General features: G+C 32.3%; 1 protein-coding gene across 1 annotated transcript; it reads left to right on the top strand.

Moving 5' to 3' along the window:
- The first annotated feature begins 9,243 nt into the window (after nt 1–9,243).
- On the top strand, nt 9,244–20,198 carry LOC129909500 (zinc finger protein 189-like). The gene is made up of 4 exons (XM_055986575.1): nt 9,244–9,646; nt 12,283–13,059; nt 14,502–15,035; nt 18,953–20,198. Exons 1-4 carry the CDS (start codon nt 9,605–9,607, stop codon nt 20,123–20,125), a joined length of 2,526 nt encoding a protein of 841 aa, XP_055842550.1. The 5' UTR covers nt 9,244–9,604; the 3' UTR covers nt 20,126–20,198.
- Nucleotides 20,199–20,326: the final 128 nt, after the last annotated feature.

The raw sequence follows: 20,326 nt of genomic DNA, 5'->3' as shown, positions 1-20,326 counted from the left end.
ACATCATACATGCTTCAATATTTACTAAAGATAAGAAGAGGGGCGTTCACGATCTATTGTACAAAAATAAAATTTTACATTTTTACTAGGCCTGTTGCACCAGATCGTGAATACCCCTATCAAAAAATAATTTTAAAAGCAAAAACAAAACAAAGGAGAATGGGCAAGTTTGTATGGAACGTGGACGTTACGCGGCCATGAATGAATTTGTTATTTTTTGATGTAATTAAGGTTTACATATATTGTGCAGAAGTTTTATCCTTGTGACGTACTTCAAAAACGGATAAAATGCATTTTTGCATTTAACACTTTATATAGATTGTCTCATTGTTATAACTTAATCGTGTATTTTAAGTGCAAAAAATGATACTCTGTCATTTTCCCTGATTCTGAAGATCTTTAACTTGAATATCCAACCACTAGAACACAAACTATAAGCATTTTAACACAACAATTTCAAGCCTATTTTGAGAGTTTCGTTGTTCAATTTTTTGTTAGTTTGAACTGTTTGAAAACTTTCGAACAAAATCTTGAAATGGTTCTCTAAAAAATCTTATATTATGAGTTCTATTGGTCGGATTTTCAAGATTTATGTCTTCAGACTCAGGGAAAATGACAGAGCATCATATTTTATCAATTTGTCCTTCATACATTGAACAATGCATTTACAATACTAATAATGCATTATCTTGCATTCTTAATGCAATACAGCGAAACGTCCATAGTAAAAGTTTTTCCTATGTTATAATTCTTTCATTTGATACCAATTTCATTAATGGCCGCTCAACGTCCAAAATGCCCATTCTCCTTTAATTTCGAATTAATGATAATTTGACCAATTATTTGAACTATTAATGTTTATGTTGAATCGGGCTTTTTTGGTCACTTCCTTTTATATGCAAATAAAAATCTTTATTTCATACTTTCTCCCTACGTTTCTTCGTAACTTTTTGTTGTAAATTCCCACGCCTCTTTCCCCCCCAGATACCGCACGCGCTGGGGTCCATTTTCACCGAGTACGAAGTCATTTGCGGATGATTATCGTATCGGCACTTTTTAGTGTTTTTTGAAGGTAAAAACAAATTAAAAAGAACTAAATAAGTAAAGCAGAGAATGGTGATACGAATATCAAAGGAAGGTCAAAGATTGGGACTGCTTAGTACAAGCATTTATTATATCTGTGCAAAATAAAAAAAATTTAAAATGAACAAAAAAATAAATTTAATATTTCATGTTTAATTTTCAGAAAGTGTCAAAATTTTAAAACAAAAATGTTTTAATAGTCAAGAGTGTTGATAAAAAAATAATTCAATATACATATGTACATACAATTAGGTATAAAGACATTAAATGAGAAAAGAATCAGTAAACATTGAACATAAATACAAAAAAAAAGTTTATGAGCGTGGTACACTGGTTTTTAGTATTTTTTTCAGACTAGTTTTATTAATATTAAAATCAAACAGATTAGTATTCAAATTTACAAGCTTACACATGCGAGTTAAGGGCACATGCATACCATAATTAGTACGGTGTTGGGGTAATTTTATTAAATCTAAGCTACGAAAGTTATAAGCACCTCTCCGGTGGTTAAAATTAATAGAATTAAGCAGATCCGGGCCATCAATTACACCCGTTATAAGTTGATGAATAAATACAAGATCGTTATTTACTCTCCTTTGAGACAAGGTTTGGATCTGCAGTAGGTTGATTCGATGCTCATAGGAAGGAAGGTTAAAAGGGTCCGTCCATGGTAAGCCTTTTAAGGCAAAACGAATAAAATTACGTTGGACTGATTCTATTCTTTCTATATGGATGCTGTAAAAAGGTGTCCAAACTTGAGATGCGTATTCTAAGTGGGGGCGAACTAAGCAGTTGTAAAGAGCTAATGTAACGTAAGGGTCCCTAAACTCTTTCGACCAACGCTTGACAAAACCTAACATAGAATTGGCCTTGTTTACAATCAGGTTTATGTGCTCTGAGAAATCGAGGTTGGAGTTAAAGTTAACACCAAGGTCTTTAAAGCTATGCACACGGAGTAAAGTGTGATGAGATATCTTATAATCATACAGACTAGGAGTTTTTTTCTTTGAAAAGGTCATCGTCTGACACTTAGTCGGGTTGAGATTTAAACCGTTCCTTGTACACCAAATAGCAAATCTATCAAGATCATCTTGCAAGGATATGCGGTCATTCACAGAGCTAATGCTTTTGTAAATTTTCATATCATCTGCGAAAATAAGAATTTCACTCTTACGTAAACATAACGGTACGTCATTAATAGCTAAAATAAAAAGAAGAGGTCCCAGGTGACTATCTTGCGGTACGCCCGATTTGGCAATGAACGATTTTGAGAAGGTCCCTCTGAATTTCACCTGATATGATCTATTTTTAAGGTAAGAAGAAATCCAAGTGATAAAACTTATAGGAAAACCAAACATTTTTAATTTAAACTTTATGATGTCATGAGAAAGTTGATCAAAAGCCTTAGAATAGTCTGTATAAATGCAGTCGAGTTCCTGTCCACTTTCTAAAGCGAAGGAGCAATTTTGCAAAAATGAAAGTAGATTCGTAACCGTTGATCTTTTTTGCATGAAACCATGTTGTTGATTACAAATAATATTTTTACAGTAGAACGTTAAACTATCACAAATAACTTGCTCAAAAAGCTTTGGAATACATGAAAGTTTAGATATTGGCCTATAGTTAGTTATGTGGGCTTTATCTCTCTTTTTAAAAACAGGAGTAATATATGCGCTTTTCCATATGTTTGGAAATATACCCGATTTAAGAGATAATACTAAAATGTGTTGAAGAGGGAGAGCTAAAACGGATCTACAGTTTTTCAAAACTATCGGAGGAATTCCATCAGGTCCCAGAGAGCAATCATCATGAAGAAGTGAAAGACAGTGTGAGATCTTATCGAGCTCAACTGGAATACTGTTAAATGTAACTTGGGGGTAATCACGTAAATAATAGAAGTAATCTATATCTATATCGATGGGGGTATCAATAAAAGATTGACTAAAGTTATTTGCAAACGCGTCAGAGATCTCAATAGTACTTTTTAAGATATTATTGTTATAATTAAAGTTGACTGGATAGCCGTCAGACTTTTTTTTTGAATTGACGAATTTCCAAAAACTTTTAGGGTCTTGTTTGATAGAAATCTCCATCGACTCAAGATATTCTGCATAAATACTATTAGAGAGAGTCTTAAACTCCTCAAAAAGAGAGATGTATAAATCATGATTTTCGGTGGACATATTTTTCAAATAATTTTTCCATGCTTTATTTCTTTTGTTTCGGAGAGTTTTAAGTTCTTTGGTATACCATGGATGGCATATGCTTGTGTATTTGGATCTTTTCAAGGGAACTATCTCCGCGATGCAACTATTTAAAACGTTATAAAAATATGACACCGCGTTTTCAACGTCACACGAAACTGGAATATTTACAATACCAGATGCACTAAGTTTATCAGATAACTGATGAAAATTAGCTCTCCTAAAGTCAAATTCATATAAATTGTCTTGAGAATTACTATTTACAAGTAAATGACCTCCTAAGTCAAGAAATATGTCAAGTGGGGGATGGTAAGGGTCTATGTTAGATATAGCAGAGGAAGATTCTACCACTACTTTATTAACTGCGTCAGATGAGAAGACTAAATCGAGTAATCGATTTTTAAAATTTTGAATACAGCTGACTTGCTGTAAGTCTGTAGAGATAATATTATCCAAATTCTGGAGCTCCAGTTGAGATGAAGTTAAAGAAGCTTCGAAGTAGGACTCGTCTTCTGATGGCACCCAGTCAATGTTAGGAAGGTTAAAATCGCCTATCAGAATTATTGTACTATTGAGATCTGCAATGCCAATAACAAAATCAAGTGCTAAGGAAAGCTCTGAAAAGGTAGAAGTCGAACTTTTTGGGGGGATGTAAGCTGTTAATACTAATAGATTTTTGGATTCCGTAGTTATTTTTACACATATTAATTCTATGGTAAGATCAAAAGGGAATGTAACAAGAGATGTGCAAAAATGATTTCGAACTGCGATAAGAACTCCACCGCCTACAGGATTCTTAACGCCTACGTGACGATCTTTCCTGAAAACTAAGAACTCTTGGTCGAAAAGTTCAGTGTCCAAAATTGTGGCATTGAGCCAGGTAAGCCCTCTTACGTTTTGGTAGTAGAGGGAGAACCTACTAAGTTTTTTGAAATGTTTTTAATATTTGACTTTCGTTTATTTTTTTGCCTAGACGGGGTAGTAAATTCTTTTACCAATGTATTAGGTGGCCAGTTACTAAAACATAATATGTTCTCAAAAATTGGGCTTGGGGCAATTATTTTAAAGGATGATACAAAGCTAGAGGGTTTACTAATTTTCAAACATTTGATGCATGAGGCGTCCGGAATGACTTTAGCAGCAATTAAGTGTTCAACTATGTCTTGAGGTGTAGTTACAGGTAGCAGACGGGAGATAAATGCTGTTTTAGGTTTGGGTACAGTTACTAAACTTTTAACGTTAGTGTTCAATGAGTCACGAATGGGTTCTAAAGGTGTTGCACCCACTGAACTTTGAGGTGTAACAATTGAGACTTCAATGTTATCAGTCGCATTAACTAAAGGAGGACTATTTACTGTTATGGAATCGGGTGAAGGGTTTATATTATTTCCATTATTATTTCTAAAATTTTTTACATTTGATTTTTTGGGTGCGGGGCCTATGTTGTTCGATGATGCTGCTCCTTCCCGTCCACGTTTTTTACTTGGTTTCGAATTAACAGAGAGCGGGTTAACTATCTCAGAATTTTTGGGGTCTAAAAGAGGAAGTTCAGATACTTCCAAATCATCTGTCGAGGTAGATTTTTCAGATAAAATATTTGGAGCTGGCAAATTATTCACAGAGTTGACTAGATTTGTGAAATTATGGCTTAATTCCTCAAAACTCTTGGAAATTTTAATGATTTCGACTTTTAAGGCAGACATTTTAAAACTAAAATTTGACAAGGAGATTTTCCTGCAATCGGCACAATACCAGAAACCTATCTCAGATGCATTAATTTTATCTATGAATGCATTAGTAGCACCAACACATTTGGCCCTTGTGGTAAGGCCATAACAAGGATAAACAGGAGTTGTACTAGAATTACCAGAACAATTTTTGTTTGCGCAATCCATTACTATTACAGAAAAATATTAATTAATTTGAGAAAAAATATTAAAATAAAATAAATAAATAAAAAAAAAAATAAAAAAAAAAAATAATAAAATAAATAAAAAAAAATAAATAATAAAAAAAAAATAAGATCGGCCTGGGAATTGAACTTGAGACACTCGGTGTAACAATCCGCTCACAGACACTCTGAGCTACGATGACAATAATAATAAATGCTAATTTAGAACTACAAAGGGATTTTAAGAAATTAGTAGTATGTAATTTAAATAAAATTTAATTATTGAAGGAAGAGAAATAAAATAAAAAAAAGTTTAATAGCGTATACAAACGGGAAAAGCTTTAAGAAAAGCGTTTTAATAGTCAAGAGGGGAATTTTGAATCATTAGGTATATAAAAAGAAAATAAAAAAAAAAAGAAAGAAAAAAGAAATTTAAGAGAATTTAACATGCAGCTAAATGGAAGCTTTAGAAATATAGAACTATGTAGCAAGTTTACTTACTTAAACTAAATGAATACACTATTTTTATTTTAGTAATTAAAACTAAAACACAAATTAACACAGAAAAATAAGTCAATAATACGAATTAATGAGTATTTAAAAGTAATAATATATTATTTCACAAAAAAACAAATCAGTAATTACACAGAAATTAATTAAAATTACAGGAGCTAGTATAAGCACGACAGTAATACACAAAACCAGATTAGACTTCTCGACTTCTTCAGGGGTATTTTATTAAATATGAAAATATTATTTTGTTACATTTATTAGTTGACAGATAATTAATAATTGAAAACTTTTGAATTTTATCACAGCACTTTAGAAAAACTAAATAAAAAATAATTTGAATTTAAATTTGAATTATAACAGAAAATTACACCGCTCTTAATGCCAAAGAATAACTTGCTATAATTTTCGTTCAATTTAATTTTAATTTCGTTCAAGATTTCGTTATAGAATTTGTGTATGGAAAATTTCGTTTTGCTTCAGCTGGGTATTAGGCTTAAAGCCTAGTATGCAGATCGGGAAAAGGCAAATTTTATCTCTACAATTTTAATCTCTACAAAACATTTTTTAATCCTGCGCAAAATTTTGAAGTTGGAGAAATTACCAAGGGTAAACTGCCCAATTATTGGCACCTTAGTGCCTGGCTACACAGTGATTTTTCAATTGATTGAAAAATCACATGCTGTGGCTACACACTGTTGTGCCCAATCACGTTCCACTTTTACATTTTCTAGGAACAAACGTCAAAAAGAGAAACAATTTAGCAATGGAACTGTACTACCCTCAGAAAATTCAATTCCCTTCGTGAGTATCTTCCCCCTTCACTCCTCATCCCCCTTGCCAACAAACTCACTGCTTAGGCGATTGAATAATCACCGTGTAGCCAGGCACTTAAGCGAATGTCGCACCAACTTTAGTTCGCAGTTTTTTTCGTATAGCATAAAACTATTATTTATACTTTTTTTGTAATTATCAATATCTCGTTTGCTAAGAATATGCCAAAAAAGGTGGGAAGAGTGAATTTTTAAACAAAAAATAAAAATAGTAGCTGTAAATGGTTTTTTAACTCAAGGTGCTAATCACATAGGGAGTGGCAACAATAGGGCAGTTTACCCTAAGTTTTGTCTTCTTTAAAATTAAATTAATTTTTTTTGGTTTTTGATTTGATTCTGAGCTGTATTTGCTTCGTCTTCACTTTCCAAGTATTTTATTTAAGAGTGCACCTTAATTGTGTTTGAATTTTTTTCAATTTTGTTTAATTTTTTTTTCCTTGTCACAATTTTTGTCGGCAGAATAATAGGGGTATTCACGATTCGATGCAAATGGTCTTGTATCGTTGTAAAAGTGCAAAAGTGTAATATTTTCTTAAAATAAAACAAATAAATATACAGACTACAATTTTTTTACAAATTTACACTTTTGCTATACCCTAACCCTATTGTAAAAATAAAATACAATGGTGTAAAATTTGTCTTTTGTAGTTGTTGTAGCAGAAAAATAAAATTTAGCAATATTACACCTTTGCGTTGCACCGGATCGTGAATACCCCTAATGCTTCGAACATTATTTGTCCGCGCAAAATTAAGTGGAGACTTTACAGCGGCTACAAATATTTAAATTTTGCGCGTGAACTGCGTATTGCTTGGAAAAATATGCAAGACAAAATTTGTCCCGAGAAAAAATTTGTATGAGAAATAAAATTTTTCCCGATCTGCGTATACTAGGCTTAAGCAATTAAATTCTGAAACAAGCTCAATACAAGCTGTAAAAAAAGTAGTACGTGTGAGATTTCAATTTATAGAAACTGTTGTGTTATAGTTAGGAAGTCTTTACCACACCGCAAAGGTATGCGATAGCGGTACCGGTAATTGTACACCTGAAAGGCTTGGCCACACCGGAGGGTATGCGGTAGCGGTACGGGTAGAGGTAACGGTACTTGTATGAAAAAAATTCCAAACTGACATATCAACGTTCAGATGTGGAATTTTTTTCATACAAATATTGTTACCGCTACCCGTACCTCTACCGCATACCCTCCGGTGTGGCCAAGCCTGAAGGCTGGGCCACACCGGAGGGTACGCGGTAGCGGTACGGGTAGCGGCAACGATTTTTGTATTAAAAAAATTCCACACCCGAACGTTGATGTGTCAGTTTGGAATTTTTTCCATACAAATACCCGTACCGTTACCTGTACGCCTGTACCTCTACCGCGTACCCTCCGGTGTGGCCAAGCCTTGAATGTGGACGTTTCAATTTTTTTCATAAAGTGTGGTCGTTGCTGGATTTAGCACTGAATGCTACCTTTTGAACTAAAATTTTCTCAACTATTGTGAATTCCCCACAACAAAACAAAACGTCAAAAAACTCGATAATACTCTTGCTACGCAATTCAAAAAAATTTCTTCCAACTCAATTTTATTTTGATAATTATTTTTTATTTATTTCGTGTATATTTTTTTTGTTTTAAAATTACTTTAAGTGCAAAATTTAAAAACTCTACTATGAATATTCCCATAATTGATAACATGAAACATCCAATTGATCAACAACAATCAGCTGAACAAACAATCCTTCTAAATGCCATACGAAATAAATTTGCAAACAATGAAAATAATTCTGGAACTAGTCCTCCAGTATTTAGCATACCAAGTTTAAAAATTGCCCAATTTACACCCAACTCCAGTCCCTCGGAGAGCAACGACAAAGCCCCGCCAACAAAATTAAACCAATTTATTCTTGGTAAATTGGGCGATAGCCCAATGGATAGTGGAACCTTTAAAATTCCTGATTTGAAAATAAAAAATGAATTCGATGGGCAATCCTCCCTAACTTTGACGGAAAAGCTACGTTTAAGTAGCACAAATTCAAGTGAAATTAAAATAAATTCTCTAAACAAAGACATTAGCAATTTACATTTGTGTGATGACAAACAAAAAAACCACGTCATTGATCTCACAACGGCCTTAAATCAAAACAAAATACTACCTGCATCAACAATGAAACAAGTTACAACAACCGCACCACCAAATCCTATAGATTTCCAAATTCCATTTATTGACTGTGATCTCAAAGAAGAAACTCTGAAGCTTCCATTGAGAGATGATTATTGTCTGTCAGATGTGTCGAGTTTTGTGCATAGACGTTTCATAACGACTCCATCGAGATTTGGAAAGATAACTTGTCTAAAATATAGATTCCCAAAAGCTTCGAAATACGTTGATCATAGCTTTGCAAAGAAGCATAAAATCACTCGATTTGGATTTGATACTAAATCGCCGGATGACATTATTCTGGCATCTTTAAGGAGACATAATAGAGTTTAATGAAAGGACAATGCTAGCAAAAGAAGCTTGCATCATCAACTCTGTTGTGTTTACAGATTATCACAGCTTCAGACGTTTTTACTACTACCTACATTTCTTGATTAAGTAATAAATTTATGTTTACAGTAAATAATTATTTATATGACAATTGGTTTTGTTTATTTTTTTTTTGTTTTTGTTATTTAATTTTGGGCTCGGCAATAGGCTTCACTTAATTAAAAAAATAAACTTTCTATTTCGGATTTTTGTATGACAATTGATGAGAGTGCAAAAGAGAGATATATACACATTTATTTTGTATACATCATTTCGCTTATTTGTTTATGTTTACTCTGTACTTGATGTTCTTTGTGCGATTGCTGCCACCGCCCAAGCACCCACCTGTGAGATCGTGCAGAGCAGCATCTGATTTTATAAATTTAAATAAATAATATTTAAAATCGGTATTTTTTCTTGAATTAAAGTTAATTGAATAGTGAAGATAAAAAATTTTCAATGGAATTGTAAATCGTCTGGAGGTTCGAAAAGAAAAAGATTGAATAGGCGGTCTGTCTAAAATACTTACTGAGGAGGATGATGATTGTTGGTTTTTAATGGATGAAATATTTAACGTAAATACCAGCATAGCATTGGAGGTAATATTATAACTAAATATTATTGAAATTGTAGCAATCGATTTTTTGTTTGTTATTAGCTTTCAATTTTCATTTAAATTATTTTTCATTCTGAATCTAAACTCTGTAACGAAAACATCGTTTTTTTTTTATTAAATTAAATATATTTTTCTTGTTGGAAAAACTTTTTCTTGGAATCACTGAATCCTTTTATTTGCAAGCCAAAGCATTGAATCTCAATAAATATGTTAGATTCTAGTCGTTTATTTTATATCCTAGACTGGGATTTAATCCTTCAAATTTGTTATTATGGGTTCCTTAAGAACTGAAATGTATTTATTGAGGAGGTGGTTCTCGCATGCATGATGAGTAAACTAATACTTTTTTAACGCTGCTTCTGATGGTGTCGAGTCTTGATATGTCTGTTTAGAAAAGAAGCCCACCCCTTACGTAGAACTAAACTCCCTGTAACATACCTATTTGTTATTCATAGTTGGTGATTAAGAACTTAAAATCGATCATACTTATGTGGGGGAGAGGGTATAGGTACCATGGTTTATTCGGTTGGTATCGAAAATTTATAAAGACTTTTGGAGTCGACACACCGCCACACCGGTAGCCAAACGACTGGCGTGGTGGTCGACAGCGATAGTTTTCTTGAAAAATGTGAATCGTCAAAATGCAGTAATTTTTGTATGGACACACTGTTCCAAAGAAATGCAAGAGGTCCCTCTCGTATAGTTCTCGTATAGTATAGAGTAAGAAAAACAGTAAGAAGGAATCCATTGTTTATGCCAAGTTATGGATCGTATGTCGAGGGCATAAATTTTATTACTAATGAGCCTGAAGAAGCTAAGTGAAGTCTATGTCCAAAAAACACACCCATAATTTGAAGATTGTGCCTCTTGATTTATAATGTCTTCACATAGTGAAATCACAAGAGATAGTCCTCTTTGGCTATCAGTTCAGTCATTGATTCAAGGGGAGAAACCGATGAAAATTGTTTTCGAATGCTTCTTGATTGTAATGGGTGAAAAATATCGAGTTTAAATAATTCCATAAATTACCTCATTTCGAATTTCATTTTCATTTATTTATTGTATAATTATGCTCTGAAAAAAAAAAATTATTCTACACTTATCTAAAAAATGATTTATTAGAATAGTTTTTGTTAATTCGAATAAATTCGACTTAACGACTTCATAGTTTTAGTTTATTTAAACAATTTCACAAATTTCTCGTTTTCATATTACATATTACATTCATATTACATTACAGACTGTGAATCATATTAAAAAAAATACTCACACGGAAAACTGCCTCAATTGATTCCTTATCGAACAGTGAAAACTATATGTTTCTATGTCTTCTAGTTTATGAGAAAATTGAAAAATAAAAACAAATAAAAACAAAAAATATTTTGAAAAAAGAAAAATCTGATAAAATAATTTTTCAATTTTCTCAAAAACTAGAAGACATAGAAACATATAGTTTTCACTGTTCGATAAGGAATCAATTGATGCAGTTTTCTGTGTGAGTAATTTTTTTTACTAAAATTCACAGTCTGGACAAAAATAGTATAAAATGAGTTTAAAAAATTTTTTTTTCGCCTATTTTTAACTTTGAAATCGATTACTTCAAAAATGATTGGTTATATTATATTGATTTAAAAATTAGAATCAAATGTACAATTTTTCCTTTCGGAAATGGTATCATTTATTACTGTAAGTGTTGCCGTTGTTTTTTAATAATTTTTTTTATTTTGATAATTTTTTTTTAGAAAAATGCCCCTCCCACCTAAACGGGGAGAGATAGACCCCCCTCCCAAAGAAAAAAAATGTTTGTATTGAGCTCCTCTACAAAAACCCGTTATCAAATCCTGGCGCCCAAGTTATCCTACTACGTGCCGAAACAACATTTTTGTTTTATACCTAAAAGTTCGAATTTCTGTATCTGAATTGAAATCGAAAATTTTTTTTTTCTAAGCCAATTTTGAAGTGATTTTCATAAAAAATACCTCGATTGATTGGGAAATAGATATAGTTTTAGAATATATTTTTTTAAATAGCATGTTGTTTTGAAAACATATACTTTAAATTGATGCCGAAGTTGGGCAAATGACGAAAAAAATGGAATTTTTGAACTTTGACAACTTATAAATTCTAAGTGGTTTAATCGAGTTACATGTTTTATACATTGTTGAAAAGGTATATTTATCTTCTATCAGAAACTGGGTAAAAAATGGGTAAAAAATTGTCGAAGCTAGAATTTTTTCAATGGGTGAAGGTCCAAAAAACCGTTTTTTGACCGTAACTCCAGATTTTGGGGGTGTTAGGGGATTTTCAAATACCGTTTCGTATTCAGTGCGACTAGCTCTACAAAACCTGATAGGTCTCCGCCCGCGTATATTTTGAGTGTTACACCGTGTAATTAATTTTTAACGGTTGGTATGTGTCCATATCTTTTTCTAATAATTAAATAGAGACAGAAATAGTCAAAACGTTAACGTATGATCGTTATCGTGTGCCGAAATTCGACCCCTGATATATTATTCTAACAACAACTATGTTGTATCATTAGCTTATTTTACTTTATAGCTTTCTAATTGCATTCAAGTGCTCAGTAATGGAAAATTAAATAATTATTAATCTTTACAGGAGGATAATGCTTGCTTGGAAAACATTCTTGAAGACCTTTTAAACATTTCAGAAGAAACTGAAAAACTTATTGCTGAGCAATATCCTTACTTAAAAATTGATTCAATCACAACAGATGACTATCTCGGTGATAATATCCACAAAAATGGCGACAAAAAAAAGTCATTTAAATGTAATGCATGTTCAATGACCTTTTCACATCGTTATCGAATGGTACGGCATCTTGAAACGCATAGCCTTAGAAAAGTTTTGGAATGCCATCATTGCGAAAAAAAGTTTAACCATCGAAATTCCCTTATTCTTCATGTGAAGAGTCATTTTCGAAAATGCCGACAGAACAAATGCCTATTATGTAATAAACTTCTGGTGCATAAATGTGTTGAATGTAATATGGAATTCTATGCTAGAGTGCAGCTAAGAAATCATAAAAAAATGCATAATAGCAAAGGAAACTTAAAGTGTGAATTTTGCCAGAAAGAGTTTGCTTTGCAAAGACATTTGACACTGCATAAAAAGGTGCATTTGAGGACAGAAGAATTCAACTGTGATAGATGTTCGAAGAAGTTCAACAATCGAAAAACTTTCAAGGCACATCTAATATGCCATTCAGAGGAAAGAACACATGCATGTGGAGTGTGTGGTTCGAAATTTCAGCGAAAAAATGCTCTTACTGAGCATCGAAAGTTGCATAATAGTGCTAAGGAGTATTCTTGTGATCTTTGTGATCGCAAGTTTGCACAATTTGCTGGATTGTATATTCATATGAAAATGCATTCACAAAACTAAAAATAAAGAATATTTACGTTATTTTCTATTTTGTATTTGAATTTTAACTTAATGCTGAACTTGTACGATTATAGATTTATTTTAAGAGATCATTTTTATAAGACCTTCCGTTAATAAAGGTTCAAAAAAATATTTTTTTATGTAGGATCTTATATGCGATAGTACACATAAAACAAATTTAACACCTCTGAAACCGACGCTGCTTCCAAAACGTCTTACGAACGATGACCGAATACAAAAATGACAGCATTTTTTATATAAAAACCATTTTTTTTTTTTTTTTGTTTGAAGTCTTCCATAAGATGCTTTGTAACTGAAATTCTACACCTGAACGTCGACGTTTTAACGCTTTCCCAAACCAACGACGACGGACCACGGACAAAAAAAACTTTGCCGACAGCGTTATTGTAAAGTTTTACATATTCAGCGCCTTATGGGAGTCCGTCAATCAGCATTTTTGTATAAAAAAATTCCACATCTGAAAGTCTACTTTAAAATTATGACTTTCTTCGAAAAGGTTTGGACGCTGTGTATTCACGTCACAATTTCCCTTGCAACAATACGTCAAGTAGGTACATATATTATATTTTTCAATACACAACATTTCGTCATTTCTATTCTAGGTGGTATTAGCCCCGTTCCATTGGAGGTGGTAGTTTACTCATGAGTAGATCTAGTACTACTATTTAAACCTGATCTTCTACTCGAGGAAATAGGAATGTGTAGTTGTTGTACTAGATTTATACTCACGAACAAACTACCACTTTCAATCGAACAGGCCTATTGTAAACTAGAGTGAGTTAAACTTAAACTATATTCAATTTCATATTAGGGTATTCATGAAACGGTGTTAACTCTGCGCAAAGCTGGTAAATGTGGTAAGCGAACTGTCAAATCCATACACAATTTTCACACATTTACCACTTTAACGGCCATATTATTCACTAGTTTAAAAAATACATCTGGATGTAAAGAAATTGAAATGTCAAAAATAAATCCAAATCCATAATATTCACAAGCACACGGAGAAAAAATAGTCATTTTTAACTATTTTCATAGTTAAAATCGGGATAACTATTATGGATTTGGATTTATTTTTGACATTTTTTGACAATTTTACATCCAGATGTATTTTTTAAACTAGTGAATAATATGGCCGTAAGCCTAGTACGCAGCAGAAGCGAAATGAAATACAAAAATAGTACAAAGAAATCTTGAACAAAATTTAATTTTTTTTATTTTAAAACTTTTTTTTCTGATGTTTTTTCTTGAATTTTTTGATTTGTAATTTCATTATCCTGACTTTTTTGCATACAAAACACTGCAATTGGCGATTGGTAAAGTTGAAATGCTTCTGAACATTATTTTATCCGAAAATTAAGAAAATCGTTCAGTGTAAATTCTGGTACCAGTGTAACACTCCCCTAAGTTGACTGTCACATGTAAACCAATATGTTCTACACAACCAAACTCTCCACTCTCCACATTCACTCTTGACAGCTGCCACCAAAAATTCTAGCTTTCAAAAAAAAAAGAAGAAAAAAAAACTGCCCTCGTCTTTCGCTTCGCTTGTTTATTGTAATTTTTCTAAAAAAAATACGAGCCAGACTAATAAATTTAAAATTGTTTACCTTTTTAATAATTATCCTTCGATCATGTCGAAATTTGTTAAGAAAGAAAAACAAAGCTCATTTGCCGATGAAGATAACATCAAATGTGGCGAAATCATGTTCTCAAATAATACAAAATTTTGTTTTTCATGTGCGTTTTGCCAAAAAAACTGCGACAAAATTCAGGAATTCTATCGGCATGTTCTTTATGATCATTTAAATTATCTCGAGGAATATCAATTCGATGAGGACCTTGATTTTGTATCAGAAAAAAAGTTAGATCAAAGTAAAACAACAAAAGATGATAAAACGGAATTTATTGATATTGATGTTATGGAAGGTTCCAATAAGCCAGAGGTAAGCGTGTTTTTTTTTTTACAGAAATGGAATATGTAAATGAACATATTTTGTTTTTAATTAAAAAGTATTTAATAAGCGTTAATTGAATTGGGATTTAGGTTAACCTTTCTTTTTTTTTGTACGGCAAACATTTCCCTTCCCCAATATTGTCTGTGGAATACATAACTTGTTAGCTAAACTCCCCCCGCATGTTTATGCTCTTTTCCAGATTAAACATGAAAGTTACAAGTCTTCGCTTCCTCTCAATGACTGTATCAATGTTGGCGCGCTCTACGAATTTGTGTAACAAATAGAATCGAATTTAAAACTAATTTTAATTTTCGTTCAGCGCTGTTTTAGATACATGTACCTGTTGTTGGGGAGTACCTGACTCATTATTTACAGAATTGATTTGAGAATGTTAAAAGCATTTTAAAACAAATCTTTCGCAATTGTGCAGTCAGAATGCTCAAACAATTCAATTAATTTAGCAAATTTGAGTAATATGCCTTAGATTTAGATTAGAGAGTAGGCTTTATAAGTTTGTGTTTGTTTCTTTTTCTGGTGAAGGCGACTATGGTACTTTTTTTAGGGTTGACGTTAAGTCCAACTTTTAAGCACCAGTTTGCTACAAAATTGAGTGCTCTTTGTAGAAGATTCGAGATCGTGTCTTCGAATTTACCTTTTATGAGAATCACAACGTCATCAATTAAAAACAGTTAATACTTGTTATTTCGCTAGTATAAGTATTTACTATTTTGTAAACAAATAACCCATTGTTCTTTACGACGACGTGTTCTTTTTCGTGAGAAGAGCTCCCAATTGAAAAATTCCCAGAATATCGTTAATTTTTCGTTTTGTTCCCTTTTCGATACTAATGATGAACAAGCGAAAAAGGAGCAACATTTCCGGAAGCTTTTTCATTGAAAGCCTTTTTCCTGAACATATTTCCCCGGGAGTTTTTATTTATAGAACTGGGCTTATTAACTAAAATATTAAATTTTATTAGCTAAAATAAATTTCTCTTGCGGAAATGTTATAGAAGACAATACTTTTCTGCAAAGTAAAAGTGCAAAGTGTTGCACCAAAAACTAAATGTTCCCCACTTTGCAATTTTTGATGTTTCTTTTTTTACTTAAACAACGATATCTTGAAATTTTACTGTACTTTACTTTATCATTTGTTATTTTTTTGGTTATGGTTACTTAAACTGTTGCCTTGCTGCAATTTGTTTAAAAAATAATAGAATTTTTAATATCAATATAATATCATTATTTTAACTTTAAATTGCAATCATTCATAGAATGACGCATAATTTTGAATGAGTTGGTTGGCAATTCTAGAGGAAGCTATGTGGCCATTAAGCAGAGCGCAGAGGTGCGTTATTTATTTTACCATAGTTTATTTATGTTTATAATATCCAACTATGGTCTTTTGTTTAGTTTCAATTTGTAACTATTTGACAGCTGAATATCGTTCCTAAACTCCTTTTGAAGTGTCAAATAGTAACGATTCGTAACTTTTTCCAATTCATTTCTGAGTTTAGTGTGTTGATCTGTGAAATCAAATGATTGGTTTTCAAGGCATTTTTATTTCTTTTATTTATCAACGGATAAATTAAATTAAAATTTAATTTTTGAAATTTTATGATGGGAGAAAATTTATTTTGAATAAAAACATGACTTTCAGTTATAATAATGGATTTGCATTATTCTAAAAAAAAGGCAGTTTAACAGTTTAACATTATCTAACAACAAATGGTTCCTAAATGTTTTGTAAAAAGAACACAACAAATTCTAACAAATGCCACTTCAACTTGTTTTCACATACCTATTAACCATAGTTATATATTCTTAATAATTATAATTAATTATTCCTAATTTCAAAATGTATTCTTTATTTTACATCACTCACGTTACTATTACTGTACTATTCATCTTCAAAAAGTCGTTCAAAGCGATTTATTTTAAATCATCATTTAATATACCCGAACTTTACACGAGAAATGGCCATTTTGCCTTTGCATATTATTGCAAAACTTTGCAGAATTCTAAATGGAAGGTTTTTTGTTTGGTGCAACGAAATCAAAGAATTCTATGCAAATTAGCAAAACTTCGAACTTTTCAGAAAAGTACTTTGTGCTTTGCAAATTTGTGGTTGGTGCAACAAAAGAAGGATTTTTGTCTTACTTTTCAAAAAAATAATTTCCTCTTTGCAAATTGGAGTTTGGTGAAACAGAATTTGCAAAGTTAAATTGCAAAGTTGCAAAATGCAAAGTTCAAAGTGGTTGGTGCAATAGGGCCAGGCTTGAATAAAATTAAAAATTTCACAGTCTTTATTTTATTTAAATTTCTCAGCCTTTATTTTATTTAAAATTTAAACAAAAAACAGCCTTGATCTTAAAGCCAGCAGCAGATTTTTTGCGCGATAGGTAACCGATTAATATTTCAAAGGGCATTATAGCAAACATGTAAGTCTGTCGCACCAACCCGAGAAAAAGTTTAATAACAGTTCATTTGTATGGGCAGATGCATTCGTTTAAACTTTCATAAATTACACGAATGGAAGATTTACTGTAGAGCCAACAATGTTTTAGTATCATAATCGTTTAAAAAAGAATGCACAACTAGGCCGCACGAACTTGCTCTTACGGCCTCTTTCTGATACGACAAATAAATATTTAAGATGAACGTTATGTTCATCGCCTATATTCTACTTTCCCTTCTGCAAAAACTGTCACATGAGAATTAATGTAGAACTTAAATGCTTAGAGCCCCCGCAAACTTTTAACTTTCTATCGACCGACAGTTAAGTCGGTCTCAATCAGTATGAAAAGGTATGAAAGTGCGCACACTAGAACGATTAAGTATCGGCCGATCCAAAAGTTCACAAACGAAAGTTTGTTTTTCTGTTTTTCAAAATGCTGCTTTCTTAAATTCGGTAAGCATTGATCTGAGCAAACAAAGTCTGCAATTTCTTTTGGTACCGAGTATGTTCCCAACTTCAAAAATTGTGCTTTTTCGTAAGACATGTTCCCATTCTAAAAAATTTAGTCCCAAGAATTTCCTTGTGCAGAAGTATGAGTTCTGTAATATGAAAAGTAGAAGTGTCAAACAAATAAATAAAAGAAGAAAACAAATCAGATTGTGGTGGTTGTTAAATTGAATCCTTTTACTTGTGTTTTACATTCAAAAAATGATATCGTTTATAGAATAAAACCATTGTGGATTTTGGCCTCAATCAAAAAACTTTTCCAGCAATCGAAAACTTTCAAGGTTTGGCCAGGTTAGTACAGTTCGTATCTTTTTCTCGAATCACCATTAATGTAGACAGATGGTACCAAAAGCCACCCGAACCAGAGTTCTAATCCATTTTTGTCAAAGTTCATGCCTCTTCAATATACCACAGGATTAGCTTGGTAAGAGTTTTTTAGAGTAAAACTTTGGCTAAAGATACGATATAATTGAGAATAAAGAAGCTTCTTTATTCTCAATTATCACAGCTAGTCGTGGTTTGCAAGTTAAATTCAAGCGCTTTATTGTTGTTTCTGAGTTTAAGCTGATCCTAGACCATGGCTGTCGATGGTAAAATTTCTTCCAGTACATCGGTCGGTTTCGGTTGTCAATTTGGTCTCAAATTATGTCAATATCGACGGCATATATCGTCGAATGGACTTTTGAAAGATTGTGCCTCTTTTTTTAACGTTGGAATTTTGTATTATTGTTTCAAGAATGATTTCAAATAAGTCGCATGACACCAAAATTATCGGTGATTTCCTTGCTGACCCTGAAGGACCTTGGCTTCCTGGCTTTTCTTTTTCAGAGTGGGTTTAGAGTTTGCCCCAGATACAAAACACTTTAGTACTTAGAATATTTACTTCAAATTAAGCTTACCTACCATAAAAATCTACTAAACATTTTGTTTGTTTCTTTCAGCTGAAGAAAAATAACGGTTTTAGTAATCACTTTGAAGAATTTGTCACTCAAAACATTCCCAACAGTGTAACAATAAAATCTGAAGTAGAAGACGAAGAAGAAGAGGAAGACATTGATTATAAAGAAGAAATAGAAGAATTCGAATTCTTTCTTGAAAACGATCAACCATCACCAGTAACAAAACGTACACAATCGCCCATATCCAACACAAATTTTAATGATATTCTACACATCGAATTCCTAGAAGAACCCATCGAAAATGAATATGAACCCGAAGATGATGATATCGGTGAGATTGATTCTATTAAGAATGAAAGTCAAGGAGAAGATGATAACAATGAAGAATACGAAGACGATGAAGAAGCCGAAGGCAACAACTCCCCTGCAGAGTATTCAAATGCAAGTGAAAATGAAGACGAAGATGTTAACACTTTCATGATAAAGCGTCAAGATGACACCAAAGAAAACAACTTTAAGTGTACGTTTCCGCATTGCAAGAAGGTTTTTGTAACAAAGAATGGCGCCAAGCGGCATATTCAAAACAGTCACACACAGAACAAGAAGCAAGTTACCTGTTCAACGTGTTTTAAAAACTTCAATAACCAATCTTTGCTTGACAAACACATCAAGTTGCGACACATGGGCTTTAAACCCCATGAATGTGAAATATGCGGCCAATGTTTTTCGGATAGGTCTAATCTGAATGTGCATATAATGCGTCACAAAGGAATTAAACCACATGCTTGCTCTATCACTACTTGCCAGAAACGATTTCATTCGAGCACGGAGTTAAAACTTCATATGAGATCGCATACTGGCGAACGTCCTTTTGTTTGTGAGCTGTGTGGTAGAGAGTTTTCCAATTCTGGACATTTGACTAATCATCGGAGGCGACATTTTGGTGAGAAGCGATATGAGTGCGATGTCTGTCAAAAGAGATTTTTCGATCGTAAGCTTTTGAATGATCATAAAGTGATGCATTCCGATGAGAGACCTTTTGAATGTCTCACTTGTGGGTCCAATTTTCAGAGGAAGAAAGCATTGCTGCAGCATGAAAAACTACACAGCGATGTTAAAGAGTATACGTGTAAGTTATGTGGGAAATCATTTGCTCAAAACGCAGGCTTATATTCACATATGAAGGGTCATAGGATAGGTTATAATCAAAAATAAATAATGATTGTTTTTTTTTTTTTTCTAAAAAAGAAAATAAATAAAAAATACAAAAAATTAATGCAATAGAATACTTAAATTTTTTATTAAAAAAAATGGGATCACATTTTGTTATGAAAAATACATTTTTTCTAGTTTTCTTACATTCTATAGCTACGTTTAATTTGTTTCCTGTAAAACACTACTCACGATTTGGCATCT

The sequence above is a fragment of the Episyrphus balteatus genome, chromosome 2 (genome assembly GCF_945859705.1).
Source record: "Episyrphus balteatus chromosome 2, idEpiBalt1.1, whole genome shotgun sequence".
Lineage (NCBI taxonomy): Eukaryota > Metazoa > Arthropoda > Insecta > Diptera > Syrphidae > Episyrphus > Episyrphus balteatus.
This window is presented reverse-complemented; position numbering and strand designations above follow the sequence as displayed.

Coding starts and splice junctions, on each gene's coding strand:
- LOC129909500 (XM_055986575.1), top strand. CDS start 9,605: ATGGATGAAATATTTAACGTAAATACCAGCATAGCATTGGAG. Junction 9,647..12,282: donor ATACCAGCATAGCATTGGAG/GTAATATTATAA, acceptor TAATCTTTACAG/GAGGATAATGCTTGCTTGGA. Junction 15,036..18,952: donor AAGGTTCCAATAAGCCAGAG/GTAAGCGTGTTT, acceptor TGTTTCTTTCAG/CTGAAGAAAAATAACGGTTT.